Below are 21,914 nucleotides of genomic sequence, written 5' to 3'. Positions count from 1 at the left end.
TATTTTCTTTCAAACCGTACTTCAGTTTTATTTTCAAAGGGTTACTGCTTTGTTAAAGTCCTGAGCAAAAATCCTGTAATTGGAGAGAAGCTCTACACAGCAGAGCCACAGTCTTTTCCAGGTCAGCTGAGTTATAATTCTACCAGCGCACGGTGGTCATACGAGAACTTCCACAGCATGTAGTTAGTTCATCTCCAACAGGAACCTTCTTTACACATGACCACACCATCCTCGCAGCTCAAATATTGAAATAAAAATATAAAAAAAACATGTACTTAAGCACTTCAGACATTACTGCTATCTGCCTCTATTGCTGGGTATTGTTCAAAAACTTGTTGATGCTGGTACCTTGACTTCGATACCGGTTCCTGAACAATACTTTTTTTTTTATACTAAGTTTATGAAATCCATTTTAGGAAAAAGAAGATGACATTATGGCACAAATCTTTAGTTTTCATGCCGTTTAGAGGTAGAGAGTGTAACCCACGTTGTTTTCTGTTGCTACTATTAACAGATGTCCCCTAAATGCTGCAATTACAATTTACAGATGTTCCCTTAACGCCTCACATGCTGTAGGAAGACGCTTGTTAGCCGGATGCGAATGGGCCTGCAGCTACTGCACCGCAGAACAGACAGGTAAATGACCAAACATTTGTTTAAAAAGAGTTAAATGAGGTGTTCTAATGTGAGTTTTAATTCAGTTGAAACTGAGTGACTTTATCTTCGTGGTTGGGCTGCACGGGGAGAATTTATTTATGGTAAACATAGATTTGGCTCATTGACGCATTCATTGATTGACTTCTGTGTAGATATTTCAATATTCAGTTTAAACTAAACAAAAATGGCCTCTCGGTTCTTGAGTTTGTAAACAACAACAGTAAAGTTGTGAGATTCAGATTCTATTAGACAGCTGATTTCAAGCCATGCTGGTTGTTGCTGTGCGTAAATTACGCACGTAACCAACGTTATGTCAGTAATATGCTTCTCATTGGATCAACCAACAACTGTATAATAAGAACTTTTACTTTTGATACTTTTGGTAGGTTTCTGATAATACTTTCTGCATCCTGTAACTAACAGGATTTATTGATTGACATTTTTGAGTTATTTCATATTGTTTACAACATTTTGGCAATGTATATCTCTCTTGTGTGGAATGCACTTTGTAAAGTCCCTAACATAGACTGTGGATTTAAAAGATAGACTCTTTGTTTCAAATAAGCTTTCCTACTCGAGTAAATACGGAAAGTTCCGAAAACAGCATGCACAGTAGATAATGATAAAGACTTCTGTGCTGTGGCAAAAAAGAAACCACAGGTTTTAATTTGGAAGTTTTTATTCATCAAATTCCATTTATCAACAGACAGAAAACCACATTACTGTAGTATAATGTACAACCTCCTTCTTGTATTTCCCTACATCCTCTCTTCCACTTCTGTTCCTCTCTTTCAACTCCTCTCGTCCTCCTCGGCTCTTCGTGATTGTCCGTTCTTGTCTTCTCTCAACCTCCTCCACCTTCAGAGCTCATCTGAGACAAAAGCTGAAATACAGAGAAGAACATTTATCAAACAGAATTTTCCCAAAAAGATTATTGGGCGGTAAATGACACGCACGGAAAAATACTGGTATTATTTCTTACAGAGAAAATGTTCTTTACATACAAAACATCGATATATGTTACCTTTTCCCCTTTCTACAAGCTGCTTCTTCACGGTACAATAACTAATTACTTTCTGCTACTCACTATCGGTCTGAATGAGAGCATTTTTTAACTATTGCAGAAATACAAGTGGCTAATTTCAAGTTTTGAAATGCAATTTATAGCCTGTATTTTGTATGGAACATTGTTGCTGTTAATTGATGCAGATGTTAAGCTGGAAAGTTTATATTTCCACAATTTAGTGTTAAAGATGCATCATATTTATCATAACTCTGTTAATCAGCGAGTGCTATGTTGTGACGGCTCCAAATCATTTGTGATTTGGTCCTTAATAAAATGTTAGGGAGGGTGAGCATCACACTCTTGATGTGGATTATTAATGATTGCCATCATTCGATGGTTAATCTGTGTGAGGTGATGTTTTCTTACATGTGAACGTTTCAGTTAGCTGGTGAATACCTTCCTCCTCCTCATCAGGAGCGACCAAACCGATTGCAAACGCCCATATCATTTCCAACCAATCGGTGCTTTCCTGAGCTGTAACATCAACAGGGACTCCAGCAGGGCTTGACTTTATTGGACGAACCACACCTGGGAGAGTAGAATAAATATAGAACTATGGACCAAATGTTCATAGAACAGGCACTTTGCTCGTGATTTTTGATGGAACATGTTATTTTCAAGTATGCATCAAATAAAAATGGCATGAAAAAAATATTGAGACCCTTCATCTAATGTTTTGTAGCACACACTTTTTAGGAAATGACTGAAAAAAGATTTTTGTAACTTTTATAGAGACTTCTCAACTGGTAGTTTGACTCACAACGGACTGTTCTCTCTTGTTTCAGCTCTTTCCGTAGATGTTCACTAGATTATAGATCAGAGCTCAGAGCCGGCCCCTTTAGAAGGGTCCAGTGTTTTCTCGTCATCATCCATTCTTTTTGCTTTTAAATGCATGTTTCGGGTCATTGTCCTGCTGGAGGAGCAACAACCTGCAAACAAGAGAAGCCACCCTGTTCCGGACGCCCCATAACACGCCTCATTTCTCAGCGCAGGTTGGTGGTCTTTCTTTTAACCGCTTCATTTTGTCCTCTGTGAACGTAAAGCTTGCTCACCAAAAAGCTCTTATTGTTTTCCAAAGAAAAGACATTCTCCGAGAACCACTAATCAACATGCATTTTAGCCAACTTTTTATGTTCATCTTTCAAAAGTGAGGTCTTTTTTTCAAAGAGCCCCCTTTTATTCAGAAAGCAATGTTTGGTGCAATCCGACACAGCTGTTACTTTGCTATTTTCACTATTCAAGCTGTTCTCATCCAGGGTGTTTGGCTACAATCCTTAAATCCAATAATATCAGCAGCTGTGGTCAAAGGAACATCGGGCTGCTGGGAGATGGTCTTGTACCCTTTAGCTTGACCATCCGTGTGAATTATTTTTCATCTCATCTCCTCAGACGACTCTCTTCTTTTCTTTCTCATCCATGTTCAGTGTGGAGCACACGATGACACCATACAGCATAATGAGTACTTTTCTCCTTCTAAATAGGCTGTGAGATTTAAGATACCTGTGATTCTAACTGAAAAGAAGTCAGCTTGAAATATTACTCTTTATCTGGCATCAATCATTTAAGAAGATCTTTGTAGAATAAGCAAGAATAAAGCTTCCTTTATTTTTTCCTATGGCCAAGTTCTGTTTTCAACACTTTTCAGTAAGAATGGAGCATTATTACATGTAATTATTATTACATATGATCATATGATGTGTAAGAGCACCAAGACATCTAAGCTGTCCCCACATCTCTACATACAGGTATGTGGGGTGTGTGTGTGTGTGTGTATATATATATGTTTTTTTTTTATAGTTTTGATCAAAAATTGTACTTTAATGCACAAAAACAAAGTGCAATCTCTTACAACTGGATGGAAGCAATAACCTGATGTGATTTCACACATAGTGTGTGATACGATTGGTAACCTAACCCTCATGATAAAAACCTATTTCCCATAAACCCCGTCCCTTCATTTTTTTTTGCTGTTTTTTTCCAGTCATGATGAGAAGAGAGTTTGAAGAGCCGTGTTTACTGTAATTAAGAAGTTATATTTGTTCATGAGTTTTGTTTTGAAAGGCTTACAAGGGTGGATCAGAAAGTTCTGAGACTGCTCCTGTTGCCGTCAAACAATGCACAGCACTGTGACATGCAAGGAGCAGAGAGGAGAAGTTTCTTCACTTGATCAACATCAGCGCCTGAGTTACACATGCTTTGGTGAGTGTCTGCAATTTCTTCGTGGGCGTGACCAGAAGGCACACGCACATTTTATCAACAGAAACCCCTTAAAATGGCACAGGGAGCCTATGGCAAAGAAGCAATGAGCCAAGCCATGTGTTTTGAGAGGCATTCATATTTCAAGAGGGGCAGACGGTCATTGCCCAAAACCGAAAAAGACGCAGCAGGTCAAGAGTGCAACCAGGTGGCTTTTCTTTGACATTTGTGGGGTCGTGCAATGTGAATTCTTGAGATTTACTGTGATGATCTGAGGCAAGGTAAAATATTTTTAACTGTGGCAAGATGGCACTTGGCTTCTCTAACATAATGCACCCACTCTCAGTGCGCTGAAAATGCACTAGTTTTGCCGGATTTTGCTTCATGTTTCTTCTCTATCCCCCAATAATTTGACACAAACTTTGATGTGCGCACTCTGCTTAAGTTTCAGGAGTATGAGCATATCCCAGATGCACCCAGAACACTGCTTATAAAAACATGTACACCTCAGGTGCTGATTTTGATCAAGCGATTGAGTACTTGATCACGAAGGTTGTAGCTCCTCTGTGCTCGTCAGGGTGCTACACACACACTTGCACAACAGGAGAAGTCTCCGAATTTTCTGATCCACGCTCGTACTTTGTGCTGTAATGTCTTCAGCAGAGCTTCTATTGAGTAACTTAGCTGTAAAGTAATAGTAGGAATTGTGCAAAATTGCAAACTCATGCAAATATTGCAGATTATTTGAATTTGCATTAAATACTGTGGTTATGTGGAGGGATTGATATTAGATTACTTAAATTCCCACTCAGGAGTGAACGTGCATGTGATATATGAAGTTTCTGCTTGCCTCTAGTCTTCAAACCTCTCTTGGCAATGGCGGAAGGAGGAGGGAGACCTGAGGGGGAGAGACACACAAACATGGCATAAACAGAGACAGTGTGATGTCAAGGATGCCGAGAGAAAAAGAAGAATGGCGGGCAGACAAGGAGGAAAGAACACACAATAAAAGGAGAATCTGTAAAGGGAAAGTCATACAGAACAGCAATGATTATCAGCCTTAATCGCTCTGCTTATGTTTTCAATCATTCTCAGACACATACAGCAGTAGATTTATAGCTGTGCCACTGTAATGCAGCAAACATAACAAATGGAAAGAAAACCACACACAAAACACACTTCTAATGGACAACATGTTAGGATTTGTATCTCTCTATGATGCAGAGGACATGCCAAATGAGACCACAGCAAAAAACGGCAACAACACAAACAAAGCAGAATTTAAACATTCCTGATGCATTTTACCTGCGTTTCCACCTCTGACGTTGTCTGTATGAATATGAAGTAGTGTCACTCACTAACATTTCCAGTCCAACAGAAGGAACATTTCAATTTTACCAACAAATGTACCAAGAAACGATTAATAAATACTAAATAAAGCTTTAACGATCAGTCATGAGCCTGTATTTGCCAGCTTTGTGTTCATCCTCCTCCTGCAGGGTTTGTCAATTTTGTTCTTTAATTCAAATTTAATTGACCTCTGACCTTCTAAAAAAAACAGCTGCAGAACATCTGAAACAGGATTTATTTATTTGCACAATATTAACATTAGAAAAGGCTTGATGTACAATTATTCAAATCATTTGCTGGTGGCTTTATGAAGATTTAGAATTACAAATGAAAGACTAACATTTGCTGTTGGCTTATTAAACTGAGAAACATGATGCTTCTTGATGAATTATGAACAATATCTGTAGACCTAATGGCTTAGTAGAAAGTGACAGTCATTACCTTGTATTCATGGTTGTACTGGATTAATAGACAATGACTGAGAAGACATGTCAACCTAAAAGTTGTTCTTCTTACTGTCTTATAACAGATATGTGATTTATTAACCAGTGATGCTGCCATTAATATAGTATACAGTATAGGCTGTTCATAAACGGTGTCTTATTAGTAAGTGGTACCAGTATGTTGACATTTTTGTTACTGTACATTTGAGAAGACTGTCAGTTTTCAGCCTGTCTCCTAGACATCTCCAACTAACCATAACTGATGAAAGTTATGTTTGAATGTAATCACTCCTTGGATTACAGTCACATTTTTTTTAACCTCATATACATCAATTCAACATTTGGCTAAACTTTTTCTCATTATGGTCTTGGAAAAGGTAAAGTATTTTTAGAAGTACGAGTTTGAGGTGACAAGGTTGTATCAAATGGGCATTTTAAAGCCATGTGTTACACTGTTATCACTATTTAATTTCATTTTTGTACCAGAGGCTGCTCACAGAGCCTTTAAAACAATTGTTTTTCCGCTCCACTTTAAAATCTCTGTTTTACAGCTTCTTGAACAATTCATTAAAAACGAATTACTGCTTTTGGCTCCTGTTGTACAGAATTGCAGAAATGTATATATTTGGTTGATACACTGTGCATGCTGTACAGTATATTATATAGTATGACTTGTTGTTGAACTGCCCGAATGTATCAAGAAAAATAATCATGTTAGTTTTGTGTGAGTTTCTCTGGCCGTAAAAATAATAAATGCTCTTGAGCTGCTCGCGGTGTTTTAACAAACTGTGATAAAATACCGCCGCTGCAGTGCAGGTGTTTTGTATCTATCTCTCAGAGGGACATGTGAATTAGCACATTCATCACCACCAGCCATGTATTATGATAACTGTAGGCTCCAAAGTGCTAAATGCATTGTTTTGATTTTCCCTGTGGATCTCTTTAATAATCTCCCAGGTGGAGGAGACTTTCTGCCCATCTCCTGCCCACTGTGGTGGAGTTGCATAGGCTAATGGAGCCTCGTAAACAAATGATTAATGCAATGACATTTCTTTGATTGGCACGCCAGACACGGCACCAGAGATGCCAGGAATAGAAAGCTTGCATTTCCCCTCGCTAATGCTCTGTCTTCCTTTTATTGCTCTTACTTATCTACTCACTCTCTTTTCCATGTCTACTTTCTTTTTCTTTCTTTCTATCCAATTTATAACTCTTTTCCTTCTCTGTTGTCTCCTTGCACGTACTTTCTCTCACAGTCTTACTTTCATGTTCACACCCTTTTGTCTTCCCGCGGCTCCTCTCCAAAAGGTAGTTTTGCCTTTGTTTTTTTGTTTTTGTTTTTTTGTCTAGTGTAAGTTTAGCAGGCACATCAAAAATGATAAACCCAAAGAAAAGAGATGAAAAATACAAATTGTGAAGCCAACATAAAAAAGAGAAACCCCAGGGGCTCTGTGAAAAAAGCCTTCTGTAGAAAAAGAGCATAAAGTAGTTTAAAAGAGACGTCTGAGCTGGATAAGGAAAGCTAAATGATTCCTTTCTCTTCCTTACTTCCTGATGTCAAAATACATGTTAGACTTGTATAGTTTTACAATCCCTCAGTAATGTCAGAGAATAAATACTGGGTTTCCATCCAGCTGCCCCAATCTAAGAATTTTCCCTTTTAAAGACTAACCGCATGCATTAAGAAGACCTGTTTTCTGCCTGTACGTGTCTGTCAGAGAAAGAAAAAACAAGGGTTTGATGAGGTGACTGATTAAAATCTCCCCGTCTGCGCTGCTGCATTTCTCTATCTGACATCTGATATGCATTTTTTTTTCCATCCTGCTGTTCAGCCGGCTTTAATCGCCTTTGAATTACTGTATTTTTCTATACAGTAGGTCTCCGCCAGTGTGTGCGTCTCCGTCTCCTGATTTCTATGTCTGTATCCTTGTGGTGCGGCTTTGTGTGATCGCTATACACACAGTTAGGTTTCCATCACTTCAGAGGACATTAGATCGACTTGCAAAGATTTTATGGAGACTTTTTGTGTCCTCAGCTTAACCTCACCCACAATTTAAACTGGGTTTTTACTCTAAAATCTATTGATTTACAGGGTTCTTCCTTTATGTCCTCACAATGTGACTGTGAATAGTTACGTCTCCACAAAGTATATAATACAAGGATTGCATTTCTTGTCCAATAATATCTCTTTGCTGTTTCATATATATATATACACACACTAGTCTTTATTGAAATGTCATGGTGGGAGAAAAGCTTTGTGATTAAAAAAAATGCAGCCCAGTAGTTTGTCACTGTCAGCTTGCAAATATTTGCTTCAGGAAGTGGAAGATAACTCCAATGCACAGCCAACACAAGCTTTTCATGTGCATTTCCTTTTTATTTATTAATACCTCTGCATGACATGTACTGTAGGGGGTGTCCAATTTTGTCTGTTTAAGCTTTCCTAAATTATCATCTTAGCCACATCAGCATATTTGTCTTTGGCAGCAGTCCCAACAAAATAAATCTGATATATTGGACAATTTATTTAATTTGAAATCCCAACAGGCAGCGCTGTCACAATCTTGAATTATTCAGTTATTAATTGTCATAGAAAGAATTTGGATTAATGATTTATGTATTTTTATGCCTTGAATCACAGTTTAATAATACACATACATCCAATGATGATGATAATGAGCCATTTACAGTGTTTGCTGCCGTGTTTGGCTTTGCAACTAAATCCATGATGTTAGTGTCCATAGATGCTCATTGAAATACTAGAAGCTAAGTGCCTCAAGTTTAATGGTTGGTGGTGCTAATTCTCCCCTCGTGCCATTAAAGTTGGTGCAAGGTGATGACATTATTAAAAGAGCAAAAGTCAAAACTTCAAATGGAGGAAAATGAAGTAAAAATAGTGATCGATATTATGTTTTTATTTGTGTCATCCAGACGTTTTTTTTTTACACAGATTAATGGGAATGATTCTAACATTGCAGTCATGAGATGCAATAGTCAGCACCAGATACTTACAGGTCTATTTTAAGCCTGTTTATCACACGGCCTCTTTGTCATTTGAGGATTAGCAGGTCCAGATGAAATACAGATAAACATGCAGCTCCACACGGTTGATGCAAGCACAAGTGTTGACTTGTCATGCACCGTCAGACTGGGATTTAGGACATACTGATGGGTGACAAATTAAAAAAAAATTATGCCGTACAGGGAATACGTAGTTTCTAAAGCCTTTTTTTCCCACTGTTGTACCGACATTACTCGACTGTGCTTGCTTTTGTTACCAGGTACTTTTCAGTATTTACACGTTACCGTAGTATCAGCTCAGTAAAAACCTCAGTGGAGGTGATACCAAAAATAATAGCACATACTGTCTGCAACTTTTAACGAATGGAAAACCAAAAGAAGCAAGTAGAGTCAAGCGGAGTCGGTACTAGCAGCTGAAAAGGGGCTTAAATATTTTAATAAAAACTTTATGAATCATATCCTAAGACCCTGAAGTAGTGTTTTGAGCAGCACTGAAGCTATTCGGGATGCTCGGGTGGTCAAACACCTTTCTGTTGTTTTTTTCCTTTAATTTGCCATCCATCTGCAGCAGAGGAGCTCGATAAACACAGGCTGCTTACCCTTGATAGCAGACCAGAATAAAATTAATTCTATACAATAGATAACGTAATAAAAGCTTGACATCAGTGCACTAAAGCTCAAAGGGTAAATCAACACTGAATGCCTGATGCTTGTAGAGCTTGGAAGATAATCATTCACATTTCATTCATAAGGTCTAAAGTGATCTTCCATGCCGGAACAGCTTTACTACAGATTTAACAGACATTGTGTGGCCAAATGAATGCATGTCAATGGAACCATCATGATTGGTGGATTTATTGGTTTGGTGAAGCTGAAGGTACACGTGTTTTTGCATGGAGTAAGAAGTTGTTGAACTTTGAACTGTGAATTTGCACTGCAAGAGAGAACTGGGAGAGCCAAAATGGAGGATGCTATTATACTATTATTTAACATCTGCTAGGGTCTGTTTCTCCACAGGTTTATCCATGTAGAGTATGTCTTTTGACTAAACTCTGAACTTTTAGGCCATTAAGTGACTGGGCTGAGAAACTTGCAGACAGTTTGTGAGCAGCTAGCATTGCCTTAGTTTTTTATTAAACTCGATACAATCCTCACAATTTATTACATTGTGCTTAACACATGAAATAATGTGCCATCCCAAGAACAAAATCCCACGAAAGAATAAATGGGAAAGAATAGAGATAGTATGAAAAGGCCTTCACTCAGGATAACAGCTTTCTTTAACATCCTTTTTATATTTTCAGTTTTTTTCTTTTCACCAAAAATTGTCCACAGTCTCAGTGGGAAATATCTAAAAACTTCAGCAGCTGACTGAAGTGGTGAGCTCTTTAGGGCAGAAAACTGTTGCTACACTCGGTTTTTTTTTGTCCTTTTCAACCTTCCAGCACTGTGACTGCACACAAATCAGTGTTGTCTTGGATCGTAGCAGAGTTTTAATGATCCACGGCTGGTGAAAAACACTTACTTGTGAAAGGTTTACCAGTTTCTATGCTAATTTAGTGTTGATTTACCCTTTAAAAAAAGTCAAATTCAAAGTCTCACAACTTGAAATATTGAACATATGCAGGGCAACCATCTACAAGCAGGCAGTGCAGTCAAAGTGTGTTTTTTTGTTTTGTTTTTTTACCAGGAGATAAACACACGGGGTCGTCACAGTATGATGTGTAGTCTTTGGATGGGATGGCAGGTGATTGACGGCATGAGGATGACAAGGAGGTGAAGGGGTGAAGAGAGGAGAGGAGTTAAAGATGTTGGATGTGTGAGGCCGGACTATCCATGTGCTGCAGGATAATCCAAATACATGGCGATGTGTAGTAGGAAGTGGTGGGAGTGGTAAAGGGCAGATATCAGTAAACGTGATAGAAAGGTCATTATGGCAGTAAAATAACTGCACAGTGGAATACAGCAAGTGATTGATTTCCTTTTGTGTGTGGGGGGGAGATCGGGAGCAGTTTGACCTTTGTGAGTCAGGTTTATTTTGATCATGGAAGTTCAGTCAATTTAAACTTATGTTTTGTTATAGGTTAAAGAACCTTTCTCAAAAGAGCAATACAATTTATTACTAAAGTAGAAATGTCCACAGAAGATAAGCTTCATTTAATTTCAAACAAATATTCAATATTTTTTTTATTCCCCCCCCCCATATCTGTTAAATGTTTGATTCTGGACAAATTTTTTTTAATTTGCATGTTCACCTAATTTGCAGACTAAACGAGAGTATATTACTGACCAAAAGATGAATTAATAGGATGTATACAGATTGAACACTGTCTCTATCTTCCAATGATTAAAGCCAAATTACTCTGAAATTATAGACCAGTAAAATAAAGCTCGGCAAAATATGATATGATGCACATTATGTGGTGAAACTGCAAACAATCATCCTTTAACACAATTTGAACAGTTCAAATATTATAATGTTGCCAATAAGGTAACACTGGATCTGAACGTGATAAGTGATTTGACATTAGAGCCTTGATTCAAAACTAAACTGCGAGGCTATCAACACGTTTAACACGAGAATGTTAACATGTACACTAATATATTTATATATCTGTCCTAACTTGCCTGAGGCAATATTTTAAGTTACACAGGTCCCTAGTCTGAGTATCTAAAAGGCTAATACAACATTTCAGGATGAGAAGATTGATAACCTTGTCCCATTTGCCCTGTAAATATGAAACGACAATGCTGTGAACTGTTGTGTGGTTCTGGTTTATTCTGTTCTGCTGCCATCGACACCTCTCATTATCCAAAGATATAAATTGAAGGGATTGTAAGGCTCATCACATCAGTGAGCCGACAGTCTTAAGTAGAACTGAAAGTGTTTGAAGGATAGATTTTGACTGTTGCAAGCTCAGGGAAAATGTATTTTCTGTTATCTAGTTATTCTATGACACTGTGGTGGCGTCTGCCATCTTTTATGCAGCGGTCTGCTGGGGCTGTGCAGGTACAGAGAGGGACAGGAGGAGACTGAACAAGCTGCTCAAAAGGGCCAGCTCTGTCCTGGACAGTCCTCTGGACTCCATTGAGGAGGTGTGTGAGAGGACGATGTTAGCCAAGCTGACATCGATCTTGGACAACACCTCTCATGAGACTGTAGGAGCTTTAAGCAGCTCTTTCAGTGGCAGACTGCTGCACCCTCAGTGTTGGAAAGAGCGCTACCGCAGGTCGTTTGTCCCGACAGCAGTCAGACTTTTCAACACCAGCCTAAAATAATGTAGCACTGTGTCATAGCACCTGACACTTTTTTTTTTTTTCATCCCAAATTTTATTTATTTATTTTTGTGTATATAGTGTGTGTATGTGTGTGTGTGTGTGTGTGTGTGTGTGTGTGTGTGTGTGTGTGTATTTATTCATTGGTATTACTTTAAAAAAAAAAAAATATTGTATCTACCTTGTTTTTTATTGTATACGTATTTGTAATTTTTTCTTATTGTGTGCACCTTTTTTCCTAACTGTTTCTATACTGCTGTGACGACTAAATTTCCCCACTGTGGGATTAATAAAGTCTTATCTATGTATCTATCTATCTATCTATCTATCTATCTATCTATCTATCTATCTATCTATCTATCTATCTATCTATCTATCTATCTATCTATCGTGACAATTAAGTAATTAAAGTGTGATCACAGAAAACAAAATATTGCTTGACACAATTAAGTCGCGAAACGGAGATGACAAGATTAAAAGCTGCTCTTGGTCTCTGCAGCGTGGCAGCAGGCTAGTCCACGGAAGTCCATGTAAACCAGGTTATGGAATAACTCGTTTTACTTTACAATGTTGTAATCACCCCTGTGTGACTGGTATTAGTGTACATGTTAACACCAGGACGAACCCTTTCAATCTTTTCTAGACATGCAGGGAAAATGAGGAGGAGTGGATACATCTCTTTATGCACACAGCAGCTACGCTGGTACATAAATGGACTTATTAATGTTAAAGTGTAACTGAACATGAACGAGTGTGAAAATGGAAATAATAATGCATTTTTATTAAAACTGTCATTTTCAATGTATCTGTTTGTCATGTGAGTGGAAGACACACCCAGCATTAAAGCAGCACAGACGCTGAACAGTTCTGTTACTAACATGTGCTGCAGAGAAAAATGAGAGGGTGTGCGTCCCACTTTTTGACACACGGACGCTGCTGAAAATGACGACCTTCATGAGAGCACGTCCACTTTTGAAGTCTGCTTCAAAAATGCCTGAAAGGTTGTTGAAAAATGCTGTGACGAAAGATGGATGTGTGACTGAAATGTGGAAAAATGGGTGACGCATGAGTGGACGGAAAGTGTCATTAGGTATTTTAAAACCTTGCAAACATGTTATAATCACTGTTTGATGGGATTATATTATTGTAGAAGAGTAAAAACAATAACAATACAAAGTTTAATACACATTCAAATGTAAAATAATCCAATAAAAGATTAGAATAACTATAAAAGTGGATATTTTTTTTACCTGATAGAGTCCTGTAATCAAGTAGATCAAACAAAACGATGGCCACTCCTGACCACGTGATGATCAGGGCCACAACCAGCAGCCAGGCCATCGGCGAACTAAAGGTTAAAATGACATCATCCAAAAATGTCTTCTGATTGGGCTGAGACGGAGGGACCACCTCCCTGCTGTTGGTCTGACTGCTCATTGGTGAAGAGAGCTGGGGACAGGTGGAGATAAGAAAAGAGGAAAACAAGAAAAAGAGACAGAAAGTTTTAAGTTTTGAGAAGGCAGGCTGTGATGACTAACCAATACAATTTACAACAAAATAAAATGCAGAACTATCTGAAGTTTTATCCCTGACAGTTTTTTGGTATCATTACACTCATTAATATTTGAATGAGTTTGACTAATTTGAAGAGAATCATATGCTTGCTTTTTTGAACTGCATATTTCACACCTGCAGTTTGTAACACAGCCTGTCTTTTATAAACTGATAATCTTCAAGCTGAAACGGAAATAACCCCGATGACAACATCACTGTTAGTTTTTCTAAGACTGCAGAGCTCCTCCAGCAACCATGTCCCACAGAAATTGCATTTGTATAGTACTAATTTTGAGAAAATGTTTATATATATATATATATATATATATATAAATGATAATTACTGCTTCCCAAATGGTGTCTTAATCAACATAATGTAGACAATGTGCTAATTAATGTCTGGCTTGAGAGTAAATTTGTCAGTAAAATGTTCACTGACAACACAACTTTTTTATGGTTATGATAATGGGGGGAAAAAAAAATCGCAGTCACAAGTACCACAGAAATAGTTTGCTGTGACTTTTTTTTCTTTTTACAGTATTGACATTTAACCAATACCACTATTTTCCCAAAACCTTAAGCAAAGTGCTATAATTGCCTAAAGTCAACCATTACAGGACTCAAGATGCAGACCACAGTCTCCAGTGTCAAAGACCTGCACTATGTAGTCTATGCACACCATCCACCCACACCTCCTCCCTACAGCTTGCATGTAAAAGTGAAATGTAGAGACATGGTTGCCTCCAGAGCCACAGAAGACGTTATTCAACAGTCACTGGGTGAACTGTGTTTCCCTTAATCTTCATCTGTTTATCAATTTTGTAATATCCCTTTAAAGTTTTGAGACTACATGTAGCCGCTTGTAGTCACAAAATCAGCTTACACCATTGTGCCCTTTCACTTAGATGACACAATATTATTGTTCTAGTGTGCTATAAATATTATAGATCCCATTTGTTGCTGAAACAGTACTTTTTCCAGGTCTCTGTTATTGCTGGCCTCACCATTGAAAGTGTCAGTGTCTATAAAAATCAATATAAAAACTGAGCAGCCAGGTTTGGAGGATTATAAACAAAAGGAGATGGCTGGGGTTTTTACTCTGTCTTTTACAGAATAGTTCTGGACCGTGAAGACACATTAAATGACTATTGGCATTGAAATACAGTTATTTCGAGAAATCAAAGGAACCACAGAAACGTCTGGAGTATTGTGGGATTAAAAGGTCCCCTTTGCCTTGAGGCCTTTGTTAGAAAACCTAAGAACAATGCATGATTACAGCCCATTATGCTGTTGTGCTGTACGTGTACTGTATTACATGATATTGACATCTTTCTACCATGAACTCACCAATGACCTAGGGCTGCCCTATTCTGGATAAAATGAGAATCACAATTTTTTTGCTTAGAATTGAGATATCATGATTTGTTTTCACGATAAATGTTTAGTGCATTCATTTGCCTGATACAGAAGACAACTCCTAGCAATCTAATGCTGCCTGTGTTATGCCTAGTTCTCTCTATCCACCAGGATTCACATTCACCTCGTGAGATGTACCTCATATTTTGGGCCATTTTGTCTCAACCGTGTGAATATTACACATTTTATAATGACCCAAGCTGAAATAATAGGGGCAGCTTTACCCAGCAGCTGCAATCAATTCTGCTGAAAAATGCATGTACCCCTTATGACTCAATAATAACACTTCAAATTCAAGTTTGATGGGAATCAAATGAATTTAGCGGCACAATTTATCACCAGTGATGAACCCGACAAAGAAGATTAATTTGTTTTTAAACAGCAGGCCTACTACTTTGCCAATTCAGTACAATATCGGGTAGTTTTCCTTTTAGCTGTGCAGTCCTGCAAGGTGCATGCAGTTCTCAGCGGGCTGGCAGAATTGGGCATGACATCCCTATTGCCCGTTACTGCTGCTCTGCATCATGTGGTGTAACGCTGTGTTGTTATTTGTTTTGGGAGAAAGTACGAGCGCTCGTAATGAAATTAAATCGTACGGAGGCATGAATCAAGATAACGATTTTAATACAATTAATTGTGCAGTCTTACACCGAGCCCAGTTTATTTAGCTTCAATCTGTTGGTAATACACAGTAATACATTCAACAGGCACATCTGACATCAGACAGCAACTGTTTATTTACGTAGGTGTTGGTGAATCATTTAAATATGATCTGTTTGAGAATGAGAACGAGACATATGAGGAGTAAGAGTGAGCGAGAAAGACAGACAGAGGAGATGAGGAGATTACATTCTACCTCTAAAATATGCGCTTCAAGACAGATGACTTCTCTTGAGAAAGTTTTCATCATTGTATGAATACGTGCCTGTGTTTATTATGTGGTGCCTGTCTCTCTGTCTGCCTCTTACAGAGTGTATCTGCTAATATGAAGTGATAGTTACCGTGGAGATTTGAATTAAAATAGGATGGAATATCTTCCGCTTTAATGAGAGTCTGAAGGATGCAGATCCATGCGAGTACTGTATGCTCTTGTGCAGGTCCAGTTTGAAGCGTTCATTATGACAGTCTCATTGAGAGAATTAGGTGGTGGCTCTCATCTTTGCTCCCAATTAATTTAAACTGAATGTAGAGATGTGACAATGCTCCCGCTGTCCCCTCATTATATACAGTCATATACATACCTCAAGGTACAATTTGGTCCTCATTATTTCTCACTATATTTCTACTCGTGAGTTAAACTCAATCACTTGAGTAAATTGGCCACATTATATCCTATTATGTAGCCTGCACACTCAAACGCGGAAGAAAATGTGCTCGACTGCGCATCACTATTAAACAGCAACAACTTGATGCTAAAAACAAGAACACATTGGTAGTGCCAGATTGACCTGTCAGGAGGCGAAACCATCCATCCATCATTCCTTCTGTCTGTCCATTCGTCCTTCCAGCCATCAATCCATCATTCCATCATTCTGTCGTTTCTTCTGTCCGTCCGTCCATCTATCCATTGTTCCGTCATTCCTTCTGTCTGTCAATTCGTCCTTTATTCCATGCATCTATCCACCCGTCATTCCATCGTTTCATCCATTCGTCTATCCGTCCATCCAGCCATCTATGCACGCATCCATCCATCTTTCTTACTTTTGTACAGTATCTATGTCTTTCAGGATGGTTGTTTAATGTGAAGAATGGATGTGTTTTGATTCTGTAGCTGGTCTAAGGCTGACCTTTCTGTCGCTGTGTTCAGATAACAAACTGCAAAATCAATTTAACATAATTCTACACGCACACACACACACACACACGCACACACACACACACACACACACACACACACACACACACACACACACACACACACACACACACACACACACACACACACACACACACACTCTTAAAGAAAGCCAAGCATTGATCTGGTAAACAAAAGCTGGTGTGTGTGTGTGTCATTTCAGAAGCAGGGCTCAGAGTTCCTGTATGTGTGTGTGTGTGTGTGTGTGTGCGCGATATAAAAGCTGACCATTGATGAAGTGAAGCCTTGGCAACGGCTAGTCAGGCCAACATATTGATACACAGCAGGTAAAACAGCCACAATGGTACAATGACACAAGACTGGAGCACAGTCAAAATGTCCTGCAATCATCCACTTAACCATACTGCTCCAAAACACATAATTACAGTATAGTTCTCCCATGTTTAGCGGTATCTGTCGAACTGTGAGTCATAGTCTGCAACCATTCTCTTTTAATGTGTGTGTGTGTGTGTGTGTGTGTGTGTGTGTGTGTGTGTGTGTGTGTGTGTGTGTGTGTGTCCTCTTTTGAAATACAGATGACCCACCCCACCTGTTGTTACCATCAAGTGGTGAGCTGATCTTCACACACACAAGGACACCAACTGCTGCTGCTGCTGCCTCCTCCACACCAAAGGAATGAACAGAATTAGAACAACACCGGTGCAGGCTACTATCTGGCATTTGAGGGCAAATGAAAGGTGAAATGGTGAGTCATTAAATTCTCTTTGGAGTGCACTAACTTTCTGATAAATAGCCATGGCACTGCTTTTAAAGCAAAGTTGCTGGGTATCATTTCCATTGGTTGAAAGTTTTACTCAAGCACAATATTTCAATTGAACTGACCCCAGAAGAAAATGTTTTCGAGTTGGGAAACCTAGTTTCAGGTGTTTATGAAAGGGATTCATAAACTTTAATTAACCTCAGATCCAACACCAGGTCGGGAACCACTAGACTGATCTAGTTCATAGGTATAAAAAGTAGTTGAAACTAGCTCCCCCTCGAGCAACTGTTACGGCAAAATGTTGCTTACAAAGTGATTCATCTGTATTAGCCATATAATGATGGCATAATAGTGTCATAAAAGTGTAATAGAATAAATAGCTTCAGGGGGCTTTTTTCTGCTGAATGAGTACTTTGACTTTTGATACTTTCATTAAATTTATTTTATAATACCAATGTATTTATTCCAAAGTAAGATTTGAACGGCCTTGGGTATGGGTCCTAATTTTCGAATAGTAATTTTATATGTACCTTGTAGGAATACATTACTACTGCCAGAAAGTGTCAGTAATGCATCAAAAAGCTGTTTTCCAACTGCGATTAAACAATCAGAGGAGCAGAAGAAGACGACGTTACTTCTAGGACCTGGTAAAACTTGTTTGCGACTGTGAGATTAGATGCTGCAATACAAACAGCAGAGACATGCAAAGACTGCTACCACCGTCAAAAAGTTCTCTTTGAAACTCCTTCAAATATATCAGCTGAAATGAGGTGCAGCCAGTGCTCTGCCAGATAAAGCTGACATATCATAACTCTACCACAGCACAGTCACTTTGAATAACAGTAGAACGGTTCCCCATGAATATCGACTAGTATTTTTGCATGTAGTGCCCATCCCTAAAAGGTAGGACTTTTACTTGTAATGAAGTATTTCTGCATTGTTGTGTTGGTACTTTTTCTCTGGTAAAGGATTAAACACATCTTCCACCATCACTGATCATTGCTTGTTATCAGCTTGGCTCAGAAGCACACTGAACATAAGAGGGTGCAGACGCATGATTTTCTTGTGAAAGATTGAGCTGGTAAAGGTAATACGCATTTGACACGTGCATGTTCTCGCATGTGGTAGATGCAGCTTAGGAAATAATGAGAGCAGTGATTTTCACGTCAATCATTCTTCTTGGTTACATTTCTTACAAATTACCTAATGACACAGGAACAAAGAAAAAAGAAAAGAATAAAAAGAGAGGAAAAAAAGATAATAGATTATTCCAACATCAGAGTGAAATGTTTTTAGATGCAGTTGTTTCTAACCAGGACCCCCTATGGACAAGACATCTGAGAGATCCTGTGATGCTGTAAAGGGGAAAGAAAAAAAGGAAAATATCTCTTTTTTTTCCTTTTGAAATACTTGATGCTGTTTAGGCTTTAAAAAAAAATAATACACGTTTCTTCATAGTGTGATGTAGTTAATCACCTTTTTATAGTTGAATTTAGTACATTTAAGACATTTTAGATGTATATATGTGTATATTTGGGGTGACAAGTAAAAGTGCAATATTATACCTGCAAGTGGTATATAAAGCAACAGGTTAAAGTGTATAATTTAGTCATTAGGGGAAAATTGTACATTTTAAAATGTACCTCTAAGTTTATTTCAAAGTTTTTCTATTACAAAAAAAATTTGAATGTATAAATGTCAAGATAAATTAATGTGACTTGATGTGTACTATAGTACACCTCCCAAAGGGAGCAGCTTACGTGTACAATTATAGCACCAACGGTTTTAACCCTTACGAAACCCAGGCAGTATACCCTCACTAGCAGCTAGCCTACAGCATACATTTGAAATGACAATGAGAAAGAATAACTGCGGACTGTGCAACACCCTCTTGATTTAAGAAACACCAATATTAAATCATTATTATAAAGTTCAGCCAGAGTGAAATGGATTTTAAAAGTACCTTATTGTCTTTGAGTTTGCTGGATGTTGACTGATAACCTTCAGTCCCTCAAAGGCTCCAGAAATGCAGAGTTACCATAGAAACACACATGTAACTCCTTCGTTAAATCCTTTGTTGGACCCAGTTGATTGTGAGAAAAGACGATGGAGGCAACAATCCACCAGCAAAGAGCGCACAACAATTGTCTTAAGCTGGATCACAGTAGGTCTAAAAATACACAAAAACTTCCCCACAGGAGAAAATGGAAGAAAATCCAATGAACAATTCTTCTGTTTCTGTTGTCCCCGGTATTTTCAAAGCTGCTCTTGAAGGTTTCCAAGAAATGATTAAGTCAATGTTTCTAAGATTTAAAATGTTGGAGAGAGCAAGACAGAAAGGGAGAAACCCACAGACGGAGGCAGGGAGACGGGGTCGGCCCACTGATAGTCACCCTGCCCCCCTCTGAGGGTCCAAAATAGAGAGAGAAAGAAGTGGAGGGAGGGAGGAGGAGGAGGAGGAGAGGAATAGAGAGGAAGAAAACAGGGCATAAAGGAGCAAAAGATCAAAACATGGAGAGAAGAACGAGAAAGGAGGAAAGAATAAAGTGAAGAGATAAAGGTTTAAAAATCTCCTGCGCAACAGGGCTGAGAAACACAGAGATTATTTATAATGTTATAATGATGGAGGCAGCTGGGAACAGCTAACAGCTGATATTTCATCAGTGTTTCCTCTCTGAGAGGCCCATATCCCCATCTCTGATCTCACCTGTTCTGACGGCAAAAAATATCGAGGCAATCCCTTTACGCCGGTAAATCAAATTAAGTTGCACTCTCATTGATTTTATTTTATTTTATTGCGTGCATTAATGTAATTTAAATGTTTTAAATGCTTGGTGGCTCCTGAATACCAATAGCAACAGTACATTTTACAGGACCTTATCAATAGACCAGACATATTCACTCTGTGCCCTTGACAACAACTTCAAGAATAAAGTACTTTAAACTTCTAAATCTCCCAACTTTTCCTGCACTTCCTCCAAGGGAAACATATTTCCTCCTAAGTGCCCAACTTGTCAAACAGAGGTCAAAGTGAAGAGTAAATAAGGGAATAAATATCTAGCTGAGCCACATGTGAGTTTTTAAACCGTCAGAACCTGTTTTTGGAGGCCCAGTTTAAACGGGGGTGTGTGTGTGCGTGCCCATCTATGTGCGGGAGCAGTGTGAAGGAGTAACCTGACCCCCAGTCCTGCCCTGGGAGCCTGCACTGCAGAGGCTATAATTAGAGATACAGACAGCAGCTGGTGTTAACATTGGACTGGACTGCTTTAAATGTAGGGCGCACAGAGGGGGATGAGGGTTGGGGGTACACACACACACACACACACACACACGCACTCACGCACTCACGCACACACAAACTAACCCCCCCATATCTCTAAATAATATGCCACTATCGATTTGGTACAATTTGCTTCATCACCAATAACTGATATAGGCAAATATCGAAGAAGCTAAGGTTGATTAAACTGCAGTGCAGAACTTGTGTCTCTGCCGGTGAGAGTAATTACAGAAACACTCATACTTGCACATGGAGACTGTTGCTACTGGTGCAACTGTAAAATGATAGATACATTGTTTTGAGCGTCACAACCCCAACTCAATGACTGTCATCAATTCTGTCTGTTAACATTAACTCAATTATTTAATCTCAATTAAAGCTACCAGGTAGCTCTTAGCATGAACATTGTTAGAATAGCGTGCAGTGAATTAGTCAGGCATTTGGTAGGGGAAGACAGGTGAGTCAGTCGACCCTCGCGGTATTATTTTACAATATTATGGCACTTTGTCTGCATTTCAAAAGCATAGGGCGAAACATCAAGTCAGTCCTCTCGGCTAGAGAAAGTCTCTGGTATGCATGCTCTGCCAATAGAGCGTAGCCAGAAACACTGCTCACTGTGTTTATCACATTTTTTTGACAGGTCACAGGTTATATATCATATTTGATCATTTTCCATCATAAAATCTCTGATAATATGTAAAATCAACATAAAAAGACTCAGAAACATCTCATTGTTACATGATTTGTTGGTGTTTTGTTCAAATATGAAAAAAGGCTAGAATTATGTTGTAAGCTAAATTTATTTCACACATTTAACTTTCTATTGCAGGGTAGAGTGGAAATAGAAGTGGCAGAAATACAAATTAAAGACGCAATAGGATAATAAAACATTTTTCTGGTTTTAATCCTATCTCCTTGTTGTTATCTGTTGTTATATGCTAAATATAAGCCAGAAATATTTTTGATTGTCTCTTCCCGTTAAAACCTTTTTGACGGCTCAGGTAGAACTTGGGGGCTTATTCATGTAATCATCCAGTCAGATGTGATTTGGGGGAAGCAGCTTACTTGTCCTTCATATA

The 21,914-nt window shown here is 38.5% G+C and overlaps 1 protein-coding gene across 5 annotated transcripts; it reads right to left on the bottom strand.

Moving 5' to 3' along the window:
- Window positions 1-1,318: 1,318 nt before the first annotated feature.
- Window positions 1,319-19,958, bottom strand: trdn (triadin). Of its 5 annotated transcripts, none has more exons than XM_069158426.1 (7): window positions 19,519-19,958; window positions 13,260-13,458; window positions 10,421-10,462; window positions 5,225-5,248; window positions 4,770-4,817; window positions 2,120-2,251; window positions 1,319-1,540 (listed from the first exon to the last, which is right to left on the bottom strand). In XM_069158426.1, the coding sequence occupies exons 2-7, from the start codon at window positions 13,444-13,446 to the stop codon at window positions 1,518-1,520; spliced, it is 456 nt and encodes a 151-aa protein (XP_069014527.1). In that variant the 5' UTR covers window positions 13,447-13,458; window positions 19,519-19,958; the 3' UTR covers window positions 1,319-1,517. The 5 variants fall into 5 exon arrangements, with proteins under 5 accessions (XP_069014527.1, XP_069014525.1, XP_069014529.1 ...); XM_069158424.1 differs by having other exon boundaries at window positions 2,090-2,251; window positions 19,519-19,954; XM_069158428.1 differs by lacking the exon at window positions 10,421-10,462 and having other exon boundaries at window positions 2,090-2,251; window positions 19,519-19,954.
- Between the last annotated feature and the right edge of the window lie 1,956 nt (window positions 19,959-21,914).

Source organism: Embiotoca jacksoni, unplaced genomic scaffold, assembly GCF_022577435.1.
Source record: "Embiotoca jacksoni isolate LCO1_2020_lvr unplaced genomic scaffold, fEmbJac1.0.p SCAF_23, whole genome shotgun sequence".
In the NCBI taxonomy this organism is placed as follows: domain Eukaryota; kingdom Metazoa; phylum Chordata; class Actinopteri; family Embiotocidae; genus Embiotoca; species Embiotoca jacksoni.
Note: the sequence above shows the minus strand (reverse complement) of the source record. Positions and strands in the feature narration are given on the sequence as shown.